At 56.5% G+C, this 13,544-nt stretch overlaps 2 protein-coding genes across 7 annotated transcripts in view; both read right to left on the reverse strand.

The window, feature by feature from the left end:
* The window catches only part of CD74 (CD74 molecule), a 74,226-nt gene extending 69,441 nt beyond the window's left edge, over positions 1-4,785 (reverse strand). Inside the window, exons 1-9 of one of the 6 annotated variants that reach the window (XM_062609924.1) lie at positions 4,631-4,784; positions 3,332-3,507; positions 3,142-3,233; positions 2,991-3,044; positions 2,670-2,765; positions 2,387-2,480; positions 1,789-1,977; positions 1,378-1,467; positions 496-1,180 (exon numbers count right to left, since the gene is read on the reverse strand). In XM_062609924.1, the coding sequence (XP_062465908.1) occupies positions 1,173-1,180; positions 1,378-1,467; positions 1,789-1,977; positions 2,387-2,480; positions 2,670-2,765; positions 2,991-3,044; positions 3,142-3,233; positions 3,332-3,507; positions 4,631-4,701 (870 nt within the window). In that variant the 5' untranslated portion in view covers positions 4,702-4,784 and the 3' untranslated portion in view covers positions 496-1,172. The other 5 variants (XM_062609923.1, XM_062609928.1, XM_062609927.1 and 2 more) reach the window with 5 other exon arrangements.
* A 5,267-nt stretch (positions 4,786-10,052) lies between these two features.
* Positions 10,053-13,387, reverse strand: RPS14 (ribosomal protein S14). Its single transcript, XM_062609893.1, has 5 exons — positions 13,233-13,387; positions 11,849-11,999; positions 11,555-11,716; positions 11,090-11,166; positions 10,053-10,163 (listed from the first exon to the last, which is right to left on the reverse strand). Exons 2-5 carry the CDS (start codon positions 11,995-11,997, stop codon positions 10,096-10,098), a joined length of 456 nt encoding a protein of 151 aa, XP_062465877.1. The 5' UTR covers positions 11,998-11,999; positions 13,233-13,387; the 3' UTR covers positions 10,053-10,095.
* Positions 13,388-13,544: the final 157 nt, after the last annotated feature.

Genomic DNA, 13,544 nt, shown 5'->3' on the forward strand with positions numbered 1-13,544 from the left:
CAGCCATCACCCAAGGATGCTGCAGGTACAGCAGAATCCAGCATCTATCCAGGTTTGTAGGCATTGCTTCATCCCCTGAGAACGATTGACTGCTCTCTGCCTGCTCCTGAGGACAAGGGCTGTTGCTCCTCAGCTTTGAACTGTGTATTCTAGCACTGGTTTGTATGGGGGTTTTCATTACTGGCTGGCACATCACCCAGCCTGCTGCTCCCCTGCATCTTGTGTGGGCTGTGCCTGGTTCCTCACTTCATTCCCAGCCATGGGGTTTAGGAGATGAGGAACAAAGGGCCTGGAGCCCCTTGGCTTCCTCCTTCCCAAGCTTTGCTTTGAGGGCAGAGCTCTATCTGCTGCCCTCATACCTGTGCTGAGTCTCACCTAAAGGGACCAGGCTGGGGTGCAGGGGGGACCCCAGTGTGCACTGAGATGGACCAACTGCTGGGCCAGGAATGGGGCAAGGAATGTGTACGGCCCTGGGTTGAGGCACAGATGTCAAAGTGGCTTTGACTTGATTTTTATTGAGATTAAAACAGTCCAGGACAGTGCAGACATTGCAGGCGCAGCTCTGCTTGAGCTGCCCACAAGGCTTTCTTATTCAGGAAATTTATTGGAAATAATTAGCTTGTCAGGTCATTGATAAAGGAATTATCAGCTCTAGTCAGAAGAATTAGAAGCCCCTCTGGCTCCAGGGCCAGCTCCTCTGCCCACTGTTACCCGCTGCGCCAGCCTGGAGGCACAAGCTGAATATGAACATGAATCAAAGCCAAGCACTCCACAATAAAATCCCTCTATTCTTGCACTCAGCCAGGGCTTCAACCTACAGGGGTCAGTTAAGAAGCTGATGGAGGTTGTTTTGCTGCTTTTAATGTTCATTCAGTGTAAGAAAGCATTAGTGACTCGTTCAGCAGGGAGAGCTCTGTGCCTGTTGGGATGCCCATGAGCAAAAGGTAACAGGATTTATGGGTCTGACACTTGAAATCATTCTCCAGCCCCCTGTACCCACCTTGGGGGGACAGTGTGGCTCTGGCACTGATGGCAGCTTGGCCCTGCAGCAGGGGAAGGGGCACCCACTGTTAATTGCCTTGGAAAGCGGTATAAGAGCAGAAATGAAACAGCAAAGAGACTAAAGGTGAGCTGGATGCTGAAGTCTGGGCCAGCAACCGTGGCATCCTCTTCTAGTTAACTGGGGAGGAAAGAGGGCAGTGAGTCAGTGAGATGGCTCCAGGACACCCCAAAGCTCAGGCTGCTTTTGTTGTGTCTCCATCACCACCTCCACCTCCCCAGCACCACTTTGGTGCTCTTGAGGGTGGACATGTACCTCCCATAGCCACCTGCATCCTCTGCTGCAGCCCCCAGGGCTTTCCCCATCCCAGGACTCACCTTTCTCTGCACCCAGCTTGAGTGTGTCCACCCCGGGGAACATCATGTCCTCCAGCTCCGGGTTGGTGCGGGGGACAGCGGTGGCAGCAACTGCAGAGAGAGGGCAGGATGTGGGTGCTGGACTCTCCGAGGGCAGTGGGGCAGAGCCTGCACCCACACCATGAGCTGTAAGTCTGGGGGCAATGGGGGGCTGATGGAAGACCTTGACCTCACACCTCAAGCTGCAGATACCCAAGGTGAGGGCTGGGTTTAGGGACCCCTCCAGCCTTAAGGTGCTGGCACCAGCGAGGGATGCTCCCTGCAGCTTGAGCACTCTCTGCTCTCTGTCAGCTCTCCCTATCCACAACTAAAACAAGGAGCAGCATCCACGCAGGCTGCTCCTTGCTCTCCTTCCCTTCCCTGCCCACCTACCCTCGCAGTCCAGCTCTTCCCGGGTAGCAGTGCCCTCAATCCTGGTGCCGTTTTTGTAGGAGCACCAGCAGTAGCCGGTGGAGGCATTGCACTGCTTGGGCTTGAAGTCACCGTTCTCATCGCACTGCGGCTGGAACCGGCCCGGATGCACACCCCCAGAACTGGCCTCCGCCTGGCACTTAGTTAGCACTAAGGGCAACAAGAACAAAGGGGAGATGCTGGAAGCCCCCAGCCCTTCTGCTGCCTGGGGTCTGCAGGAGCTTCTCATCCAGAGCAGTTACATCCAATTTGGAAGGTGAAGAAGCCCCACCACGGTGACCTAAAGCTCTAGGGCCAGCCCAGGACTGAGGGTGTGGGGAGGTGCTGCAGCTTCTCTGACATACACTCATCCCAAAAGCCCTACAAGCAGCAGCCCTGTGGTATCCCAAGCATCGCCAACCAGAGGCACCCCATGGAATGAAGAGGTCCATGACTGACTGGCCAAGGGATGAGGGTTTGGTTGCCTTTGGGAAGCACCATGGTGGCACCTACAGGGGGTGGTTGTTCCCAAAGGGCCTCTCCCAACCCTTCCCAGCTCAGCAGCCCCCATCCCTGGTACCTTTCTTTGCTGGGATCTCCTTATGCTCCTCCTCTGGCTTGGGGTTCTTGGCCATTTCAAACAGCAGCCACTTGTGCATCCAGGACTCGAAGGACTGCAATAAGGGGAGCAGCACAGGGTGAGAGCTGCAGCTTGGACCAAGGAAGACCATGAGCATCACCACCATCCTTGGAGTGAGAGTAACCCTGGCCTGGTTCAAGTGGGACTGGTGGGGACACCACAGTCCCTGCACAAAGCAGGGCACTCCTCAAAGGGGATGAGTAGAGCAGCAGCAAGCACTGACCTGCCAGTCCTCAAAAGTCATGGTGCTCTTCAGGCGCTTCAGGTTGTCCATCAGGTTGTCCTTCAGCTCCGGGAACATCTTCCTGGGGTCTGCTTGCTGCAGAGGGACCACCGCAGTGAGACAGGGCAAAGAGAAACAAGGTGTGATGCCTGCAGCTCTGCTTCTATCAGCCACATTGGCACTGCAGGAGGCCAGGAGCTCCCACCAGCTCTGAGCATCCCAACAGATCCCCAGACACAGTGAGCTGGAAGCAGAGGGTCCCATCGCCTCATGCAGCGGAAGTGAAAGCTATGGGGTCAGCAGGGGCACAGGGGACCTTACCAGCAGCAGGTGCTTGACTTGGTCCTCGGTTCTGTTGCTGGCCGGGGCCATGGCCTCAAGGGAAAAGACAAAGGGGAAGGGTGAGCATAAGGGCTGGCATTGAGCCCTGAGGGCAGAGGGCAGCAGCCACGCAGTGCTCAGCATCTCTTACCGTGTTGGCCACAGAGGAGGCCAGGGGCAGGACCCTCATGACCATGGGGCTGTTCATCATGGCTATCTTCATCTGGTTCACCGGCTTGGCACCTGCCGAGGGAGGAGCAGTGTGAGGGGCGCCGGGACTGGTGGTCCCCTCTCCCAGCCACCCTCCATCATGAGCACAGCGGTGCCGTGGGGTTACGGACTGGCCGGCAGCTTCCTCTGCAGCGCCTCCAGCTGCAGGGTCTGCGAGGTCTTGGTCAGTTTGCTGATCTGCCCGCTCTGCTGGTACACGAAGTAGATGGTGACAGCCTGGCCGGCGATCAGCAGGGCCACCAGGATGGAGAGCGTGGAGAGGGCGGCACTCCTGCCCAGCACAGACCTGCAGCACAGGGAGTCGTAGATGGGACCTTAAAGATGATCCAGCTCCAACCCCTGCCATGACAGGGGGAGCACCAGCCGCCAGCAGCAGATATCCTCACACCTCATCATCACCATCACCATCGCCTCCCAGGGGCTTTGCCACCAGACAAGCACAAACTGCCCCCGTCGCGATGTGCAGAAGTGAAATCTCAGCGTGAAGGTCCCTCCTCCACACTGGGGAACCGAAAACCACCGCGGGGTGAGAGGGAGGAGGCACCGGAGTGCCATGGGGGATGTGGGGGCACGGCATCGCTCTGGGCATCGCCTTGTGCAACGATGGAGCCCCCTGAAGCCTTTCTGATCCCAGGGGGTGGAGTACAGAGCGCACCTCAGTGTTAATGCTCGGCGCAAACAGCGAAGGTGTCACTGCTGCCATCGTGCCCCACGCCAAGGGAAGGCAAAGCCAACGCTATGCAGCAGCTTGCCATGCTGCCAGACCTGCCCCGGGGTGAACGGGGCGCTGATGGGGTGCAGCAGGGCCGCAGGGAGCCGCCGGTACCCGGTGAGGTGCGGGTACCCATGGGTGCTGCCCGGCTGCCGCAGGCAATGGCCGGAGCGGGACTCGCCGCACCGATGTCTGCCTGGCTACTGATGATGTCAGAGCTTCCGGGCTTCTGATTGGTTAGAAGTTTTGGAGTGCCCCAGGGTGTGGGAGATGGGGCTGGCTGGGACATGGGGGTGGCCCCACAGAGTTGGTTGGGGTCCGGGTCTGCACTGTGTCCCTGCCTGCCCCATAGCCGTGCTGTTCTCCTGCCACCCCATAGCAATGTCATGTACCCATCGCCCCAGAGATACAGTGACCCCCTCGACCCCATAGGCACCCCATGCCCCTGCCCTCCCCACAGCCATGCTCCAGCTCCTTCCACCCCATAGCCACGCCACGGCCCCCTTGCTTCCACAGTGCCCCATAGCCACAGCATGACCCCAACTTTCTGCCCCACAGTCACTCTGTGCCCTCCTGGCCCAACCGTCGGGTCCACTGCATGGTCCACCCCACAGCCACGCAACACCCCCTCTGCCCCACATCCCCATTGCTCTGCCCTCCCCATGACCCCCATCTCCCCGTGCCCCCAGCACAGCACCTTTGGGTGCCCCCGACATTGAGCATGCTGCTGCCGCGGTTGGAGATGAGGTCCCGCTGCTCGTCGGCCATGGCTGCTCCGCGCACCCCGATGGGCAGTGAGCACCCCGAGCGCTGCCGCGGGAAATACCCCGGCCCTCACCCTGCCCCGGCACCCCGGGGGGCAGAAGAAATCCCCATTGGCTGCCGGGACGTGCATCACTTGTTGCCAGGCAGACCTCAGCTCGGCAGGTCCCCGGTCCACAAATGATGCTGGATGCAGCTGGGAGCACCACAGTCATTCCGTGGGGCGTCGCTTCCCACCCCATTGCCGCTGGTGGGTCATGATGTCCCGCATGGTGACAACCAGTGCCATGGGCCTGGGGGGCTCTGGGACCGCTGGGTGTGGGCAGGAGGTGGGATACGGGGTACAGGAGGTGGGATGGGGAGGTGGAAGGCAGTGCGTGAGGAAGGAAGTGGAATGCTGATTGCAATACCAGAGGCTGAGCAGGACCCTCCATGGGGTCACTTTGTACCCTCTTGGGGCGGGGGGGGGGTTGGTCAGCACCTCTCAGGCTGCAGGGGTGATGATTAAAGGACCACCGAGTGTTTCCAAACCCCTCCTGCAGCAACCCCCTTGCCCTATCTGCAATGGCTTCAGGGGTTGAACCCCCAAACCCAAGGGAGGAGAAACAGCCCCTCAAGGTGGGTGACCCCAAAGCATCAGTGGGAGTGGGGCAGTGTGGGCTCATAGCCCACCCCACAGCCCCATTAGTGCTATATGTGCAAGAGCAGCCATTCCACCCCATAACGCTGATTGTAGGTGATTTTATACAGGACCTGGGACACCCTGGGGCTGACACATCCCCAGTGCCAGCGCTGAGCCATAGGGCTTGGCCTTTCCGGGCACCCCATGCCCAGCACCAGGACCCAGCACAACCATGGCCAGGGCTCAGCAGAAGTGAAACCGAGTGCGAAACCAAAAGCAATGACCCGGACGTCGCTGTTTACCTGCAAACCTCCACACGGCCCCAGGGCTGGAAAGTGGCTGAGGACAGGGTGAGGATGTGGGTGGGTTTCTTCAGCAGCTCCATCCCTTCTCCCGATCAGTCCTGGATCCATCCGTCGGGATGGCACGGCCAGGCCGGCAGTGTGCTGGGAGAGTGGGGTTAAGGAGTAACCTAAAAGCATCCTGCTCTAGTGAAAGGTGTCCCTGCCCATGGCAGGGGTAGGAACTGGATAAGCTTTAAGGTTCCTTCCAACACAAACCAGTCTGGGATTGTATGAAAAGCATTTCCAAGGAGTGAACAGGGTACCCCAGCAGATGCCCTGGAGGAGAAGCAGGCACTGGTGGATGATGCTCCAGCTTCCCAGGAGGGAAATCACAGCCTCCACACGGGGAAAGGACTTTGGTGTTCGGTCCCATCCCCATGCAACCCAGCAGGAAAGCACTGGGGCTCCCAGGGGTGCACAGGCCCCCTGCCCGAGGGTGAAGACAAACCACTTATCTGCTGCTTGTGAAGTGCTGCTGCATTCAGAAACCATCCTGAGGTGTTAAAGGGGAGTGGAACAAACTCACATCAACCCCTCCATCATCTTTTGGCTCTCCCCTCGCTCTCAGCCCATGCTGGTCACAGGGGCACTTTGGGGGAACAGGGTTTTCTCTCACAGCCTCAGCCCAGCTCCCCATAAGACCCCCATGCCGGGCCCACGCTCCAGGCTCATTCTGTGACCTGCCTCAGCCCTAAGGGGAACCAAGGAATGCCTGAACAGGAACCTGGGGAGCGAAACCCCGCAGTGATTTCACGGAGCGGGGCCTGACTCTGAAACCACAAACATAGGCAATAAACTGGCTAAGCGCCCCGAGCCCAGCACCAAATCAGCCCATGCTCTGCACACAGACATCTCTATTGACTTCTTCAGTACTTCCCCTCAACCTTTCTGCACTGGGCCATGGCATCTAGAGTGGTTTCTGAGTCAGTAAATGGATTTTCCTGGGAAAGCACAGAAGTTTTCACAGAGCAGCTTCCAGGCTGCTTTATCCCATTCCATAGCCTGCTGCTGGCACCCGCACCAGCACAGACTCCTCACCACCCATCACCTCCGAGACTTCATCTCTGTGCACATCCCGTGCTGCCCATGTAAAACCTGACAAGCACCATGAGAGGAGGCTGGGAACCGGCTGATTTTGGGGTGAGAAGCAGCCACCTGGAGCAATGAGCAGGCTCAGGGCTCAGCTCAGACCTGGTAATTCCCCAGGGACCTCGACCAGAGCCAAGCAGAGCAATTATCTCAGGCAGGGAAGCAGAAACAACCCCAGGGGCATTCACGTGAAGCTGTTTGTAACCAGCCAAGCCTCCATCCTGCAGCTCCCAGCCCATAGATCCTGCCTGGGCTGGTGGTTGGTGAGGATGTTCCCCACTGCCCATGAGGTGACAGCTCAGCAGCACAGGATCAGCCCCCTGGCCAAACCCAAGGGAATGACTGAGCCACAGGGCTCACCAGAGAGCACAGGTCAGTCTCGAGGGGTTTATGGGGCTGGGACAGGCTGCATCCCAAACAGCCCTGTGCCTGCGCTGGGATGAGCATCCCATGACGCAGCTCCTCACCAAATCACACACAACATCCAGCTGGGAAAGGGCAGGGACCAACACAAGCCATGAAACCCATCCACACGCTCAGCCAGGGGAGCCTTTCCCTGCAGACAGCCCCGGGACATGTCCTGCAGCCGGCTCTGCGCTGGGCTCTCCGGTTTCCCTTCCTCATTCACCAGCTCCCCCGGGGGGTTCACACGGACGCAGGGAGCTGTTTCAGATGTCAGGTTGGCTGAGAAATAAAAGCTGGTTTGCCATTACTTGTGAAGCGAGCCCAGGGAAATCCCTGCCCACGGCATGGTGAGGGTACGCGGCATGGGCTGGGCTTACAGCAGCTCGGCCTGGACAGCAGAGCTCCTGCCTCCAAAGGGTAAAGGAGAGTAAAGCAAATCCACCTTCCTGTACGGAGCAAAGTTCCTGCCCCCTGTCTGAGCCCCAAAAACTTCCCCAGGGGAGGATGCACCAAGCAAGGGGGGAGGTCTGGGTTCCTCCTGCCCCAGGTTAAACCCAAAGGTCCCATCTGGTTCTTCAACAACCTCCTCTCCAGAGCCAAGCAAGGCCAATGCCACCGCAAGGCTCACCACCACTGGGTGCCAGGCAGAGCACTGTGACCTGACCCTGTGACATGGTAGGAATGCACCAGCCAGGTGAAAAGCCACTTCTTGCCCCACTGAGCAGACGCCTTCCTATTTCCATGCCTATCCTTGAAAACAGCCTGGATAAACCCTGGGGTGGCTGTGCTCTGCCTTGTGGGCAGCAGGAGATGGAGCTGAGCAGGAACCACCTCAAACGACACCCAGAGGCAAGCAGGGTCTGTTAAACTATTACCAGCCTGCACTGGATGTTGTATTCCTGTAGAGCCTTCCCTAAGGTACCCTGTGAAGCAGCCACGTGAATGTCACCAGGGACAAAGTAAAACACATCAGGACAGCAGCAGGTTTCACTGTAAGAGTATATATAACACTACTGCCTAGAGGTGTTAGCAGCAAGCAGCATCCTGATCCCCTGCCTTGTTCCATCCTCAGCTCTGTGTTGGCTGGGCCGCTGCTGGCTTCATGTTTTCAGCCCCTTCTCCACACAGACTCAAGGAACACTTTAAGTACAGGAAAAGAGCAATTTGAATGGGAAATAGTGCACTTTTCGGACAGCGAGGGAAGTTTCCTCTCAAGTTTTCCATGGCCACATCTGAAACTACAAATAAACCACTGGCTGTGCCAAGGGAAATGCTGGCTTAGGAGCATCTGTCCAGGCAGAGATTTTTTTTTCCACAGAAAAGGGAAGTCATGCATTAAGCAAGAGTTTGCAGAAACCCCAGCAGCAGTGAGCTCGCTTGCTCACAAGCCCAGCTTTCTTCTCCACAGCAAGGACACCTCCAAGGAACCATGACTCACCTCGAAACCACAAGCATCCTAGTAGTTCTCCCTGTGAAGACCGAGGCACACCATGGCTTCAGATCAGCCAGCCTGGTTTCCTCTGCTGTGGAACTCATCCCCTTTCACTGTGCCAGAGCTGGGGCTCAGCAAGTGAAGACCAAGCTTGACAGGAGCAACACAGCCTGGATCCAACCCAGGCTGAGTAACTGCACCAGAACAGAGACTGCTTTGAGAGCAGAGCACCACCACCATCAGCCACAGCACCCTTCCTGTGAGGGAGGGAGGATCAGGAGGATCAGGCAGGCAAAAGAATCCCTTCCAAAGCATTTGGAGATGCAAAGATGTGGGAAGGAGCCCACATGAAAGGGATGAGGTCCTCAAGCCTTGGGATCATAGAATAGCTTGGGTTGGAAGGGACCTTAAAGCTCATCCAGCTCCAACCCCTGCCATGGGCAGGGACACCTTCCACTAGAGCAGCTTGCTCCAAGCCCCTGTGTCCAACTTGGCCTTGGACACTGCCAGGGATGGGGCAGCCACAGCTTCTCTGGGCACCCTGTGCCAGCGCCTCAGCACCCTCACAGGGAAGACCTGAGGGGATACTTTGTCCAAGAGCCCAGGATATCAGAATACTGCCTCTCGGCTTCACTTCGCAGGTCACACATCATGTATAAACTGTTCCTATTTGCCATGCAACTGCTAAGAATCCTTGTTTTTCAACCAATTCTGATAAATAACCATCACTTAAACCTGACCACAAGTATTCCTGCACAAACATTTCTCCAGCTCCACATGAGCTCACTCACTGCTAAGAGCCCACAACCACAACCAAGGAGCCAAAGCTGGACGAGCTGTAGCCGCCTTGACACAAACCTGACTACAGCACACTGCACTGTGAGGAGACTGGGATTCATGACCAAACAAGCGGGGCTCTGTGCAAGGGCTGACCTCACTATTGCACAGGAGGTACAAATGACTACTGCAAATGACAGTGTCATCTCTCCCTCGAGCTGTAAAGCCACAGCTATTTTACCCACAGGCACACAGAACCCACCAATCTCAATCTGCAGCTTTCAAGTACTGCATACCTGTGAATCTTGGTCTAAGATTTTGTCACATCTGAAGAAGTGACAGGAACAGTCTCAAAGCCTAGAGAGCTACAACACTGGCCAAGGTGGATCTGGGCACTTATTCCAGGTGATGGCAGCACATTCCATGGAAGTAAAGAGCAGTGCCTAAGAAGTAAGGAGTCATTTTCTTAAACACCCCTGCAAGTATAAATACATAAACAGAGCTGCCAAGGGAGCTGTAATTCCAGTGCTTTTAGAAGCTTTCCATGTATAATCAAGAGCACCTCCTCAGCAGCACTAACCATCCCCAGCCAAACCAGGCCAGCCCCAAGAGCATGAGCCATTTGTGCATGTAATTAAACTGAAGCCACTCAACTTCTGAGCATGCCTCAATAAGAAACAGTGGAGAAGAGGTTTAAAAGAGAGTTTTAATAAGCAAAGGTGCAGCACTGTTCACAGACGACGTCCACGGCGACCACCCTTCCTGCGAGTGCTATCAGAGGGGATGGGGGTGACATCCTCTGCAGGGAGAAGAAACAAAGAACCACACTGTTACCTTCCAGAGGTACCCCAGGAAACCAACTGGGCACACCAGAGACACCCAACCCCACCACACACTCTGTGACCTGGTTTCAGCTGGGTCATTTTAACTTAATTTCAATTACTAAACTGTTCTCATCTCAACCCATGGGTTTTACCTTTTCATTCTCCCCATCCCACCAGGGGTGGAAGCAAGTGAGCAGTGGTGAGGTGCTTAGTTACCATCTGTGCTTAAACCACAACACCCCACGGCTACACCCTCTGGGTACAGAGGCCATGCACAGGCAGAATGAACACTCCACAGGCAAAAAGCTATCTCTGAGCTCATAAAGGACTTTTAATGCTGCAGAAGCAAAAATCCCCCTCTCCCATCCTACTTAAACTGAGCAGCCACAGCACTTCCAAAGAAACAGAGGGTGCTTGATGTAACTTTTAGAGCAGCCAACACCACTGCTTCCCACAACCACCCAAAGCAAATTGGGACATTCCCTGGACAGCTGGAACTCCACTAGTACTGACTCAGAGGATTAAACCGAGACCAGCACAGTATTTCCAGGTGACTGAACAGCGCTGGCACAAGCACTGCTCCAGCAGAGGCCCATGAGCACCCTGCTGTGCAGCTGGGGTTTATCCTGCAGACAGAAACTTGTTTCTGAAGCCTGCTCACGCCGCCTCCTGGTGAATCATACCCTTAAGAATCTGTTTAAATTAAATCACACCTTCAGTGCCATCTGAGAGAGGCCAAGAAAACATCCCAACGTTAAATCATCAAACCGAGTGGCACATGTGCCTGTAAAGCTCTTTTTACTAAATAATCCCTCAAAACTGGTTTGTTTTTTTTTTTCTGAAGTAGCAAGGCTCTGCACCATAACGAACACATCTAGGTATTGCTTTCTCCATCACTCACCAATGCGACCAATCTTCATTCCAGATCGGGCCAGAGCTCTCAGGGCTGACTGGGCACCAGGTCCGGGAGTCTTGGTCCTGGAGAACCAAAACCAATAATCCCTTAAATGATCCAGAAGCTGGACACAGCTCACGGTGTTAAAATCAGCTTCCCCATCCCAAAACATCCAGGTCCTCAGACCCAAATCCTTCACAACCAACCACTAGACAGGCACTGCAATGTCATTCCAAACACCTTCCCATCCGCTACCAAATAAGAGCACACCCCTGCGCCAGTCAACTGGAGAAGCCATTCAGAACGGGTTCAGAATGGGTGACATCAGCCAGTCACCACACAAAGCGACAGGCATCCTTTGGGTCAAGTCTGAAGTCAAGCTCACAGACTGCACTCACGTTACCAACTGAGGCAGCACGAAGAAAGGCTGTGGTTCTGGTTCTAAGACCATGCCACATCCAGCCAACACACCTATTTCCACCGGTAGCACGCAGCTTGATGTGCAGGGCAGTGATGCCCAGCTCCTTGCACCTCTGGGCAACATCCTGGGCCGCCAGCATAGCCGCGTAGGGAGAAGACTCATCTCTGTCTGCCTTCACCTTCATGCCACCAGTCACCCGGCAGATGGTTTCCCTACAAAAGGCAAAGGGGAAGTTTAGGAGAAAGCTCAAAGGCTTTGGTGGAACCTCTACCCAAATCTCATTTCTGTGTTCAAAACTGAAGGACCCAGGGTCTGCAGCAAGGCCATGGGTGGTCAATACTCACTTGCCAGAGAGGTCAGTCACGTGGACAAAAGTGTCATTGAAGGAAGCAAAGATATGGCAGACACCGAACACGTTTTCTCCTTCAGCAACCTGAGGTCCCAAGCTGATGACCTGCTCTTCCTTCTTCTCCTTGCCCTTACGAGGTGCCATTTCTGAACAACAGAAGAGAAGTATGAGCGGTGGTGGATTTCTCAGCACCCTCCTACAGGATTTTATTGAATTCCCTGCTACTGCAACCCTCTACCAAGCAAGATATGTTACTACTGGCAAAACACAGGTAGCAATCTGGGGTACAAGAGGGCTTACAAAATCCAAGGCTCCCAGCTTTGCTGTATGCTGCCAGAGAGGTCACCACCCACAACTGTTCAGTGGTGTCCTTCCTGCTGCCCTTCAGAACAGGAGGTACCTAGGCTGTGCTTCATGCAACCGATTGTCCCCAGAGCACGAGACCCTCTCCCTGATAACCAGCACTACTGAGCGCTTCCCCTTGCTTGTTCGTGCCTATAGGAAACACCTAACCAGACAATTATTAAAGCCCCGGGTACTGTCACAAAGCTCTGGATCTGCAGACCTTTCAAATACTAGCTTGGATTCTTCTCTGTTATTGGTGTCCTGACCACATCCTTGGCACTAACCCAGGTATGTCTTCGCTCTGAAGCCCAAACCCAGCTATAGAAGACGCGGCACTCAAGAGGGCTTGGCTGGGTGGCTCAGGAGCCCGTGTATCTGCTCCCGAGCACAGGAAGATGGTTCCCTATTGCCCTCTCCTGCCACATACCAGCTACAACCAGCGCCTCGCACATGAGGAAAGCCTAATGGCTTCATTAAGGAACTCCATCCAAGCACGACCTACTTTCACCCACAGGCTTTAGCCCGATGGTGCTCTCTGCACAGCAACCCGCACTGAGCACCGACTGTTAAACCAAGGCTTACACAGCCACTCGGACAGCCACATCCTCTGCCCTCACCCAGCAAAAGGCTCCAGCTGTGAACCCCAGGGACACACAACTGTGCAGCCGCTGAGCCGCGGGCGCGGTGCAGCCAACACTGACCTCGGTGCTAGGAACCCGCTGCTCTCCAGCGCTCACCCGGGCCCGCAGCAGGGACAGCCCCGGCCTCTCAGGGCCGGGCCGCAGCCGCCTCCCGCTGCCTCCACCGCGCACAGCCCGCGGGCCTCCCGCTCCTCCACTGCACCAGGCCCAGCAGCTCCTCCAGCCCCCGGCTCGCCCGCGGCCTAGCGCCGCGCTCCTTCGGGTGCGCTCCCCCAGCGCCATCCGCGCTACACCCGCGGAGCCCCGGGCCCCCGGAGGCGAGCCCCGGGCGGGGAAGCCGCGGCGAGGCGCGGGCGGGCGGATGGCGGCGGATGCGCTCGGGGCCCCTCTCACCTGCGCCTCTGCTCCGGCGGCCGCCGCTGCAAAGGAAGTGGTGCTCTCAGGAGACGGAAGTCACCGCCGCTCACCCGGAAGTGATGGCGGGAAGCGGCAAGATGGCGCTGGGGAACGGCGTTTCCCAATGGCACGGGCAGGACTTTGCCCCGCTGCCGGCCCCGCCGGTCCCTTGACACCGTAACCGGCGCTACCGGGGAAAACCGGGCCGGTTGTCCTCCCCAAGACGGTGCGGCCGCCTCCCGAAGGGTCCCTTCTCAAGATGGCGGCGGCCACGTTCCGATGTCCCTTCCCAAGATGGCGGCGGCCACG

The sequence above is a fragment of the Pezoporus occidentalis genome, unplaced genomic scaffold (genome assembly GCF_034315485.1).
Source record: "Pezoporus occidentalis ecotype Australia unplaced genomic scaffold, CSIRO_AGI_Poc_V1 ctg142, whole genome shotgun sequence".
Lineage (NCBI taxonomy): Eukaryota > Metazoa > Chordata > Aves > Psittaciformes > Psittacidae > Pezoporus > Pezoporus occidentalis.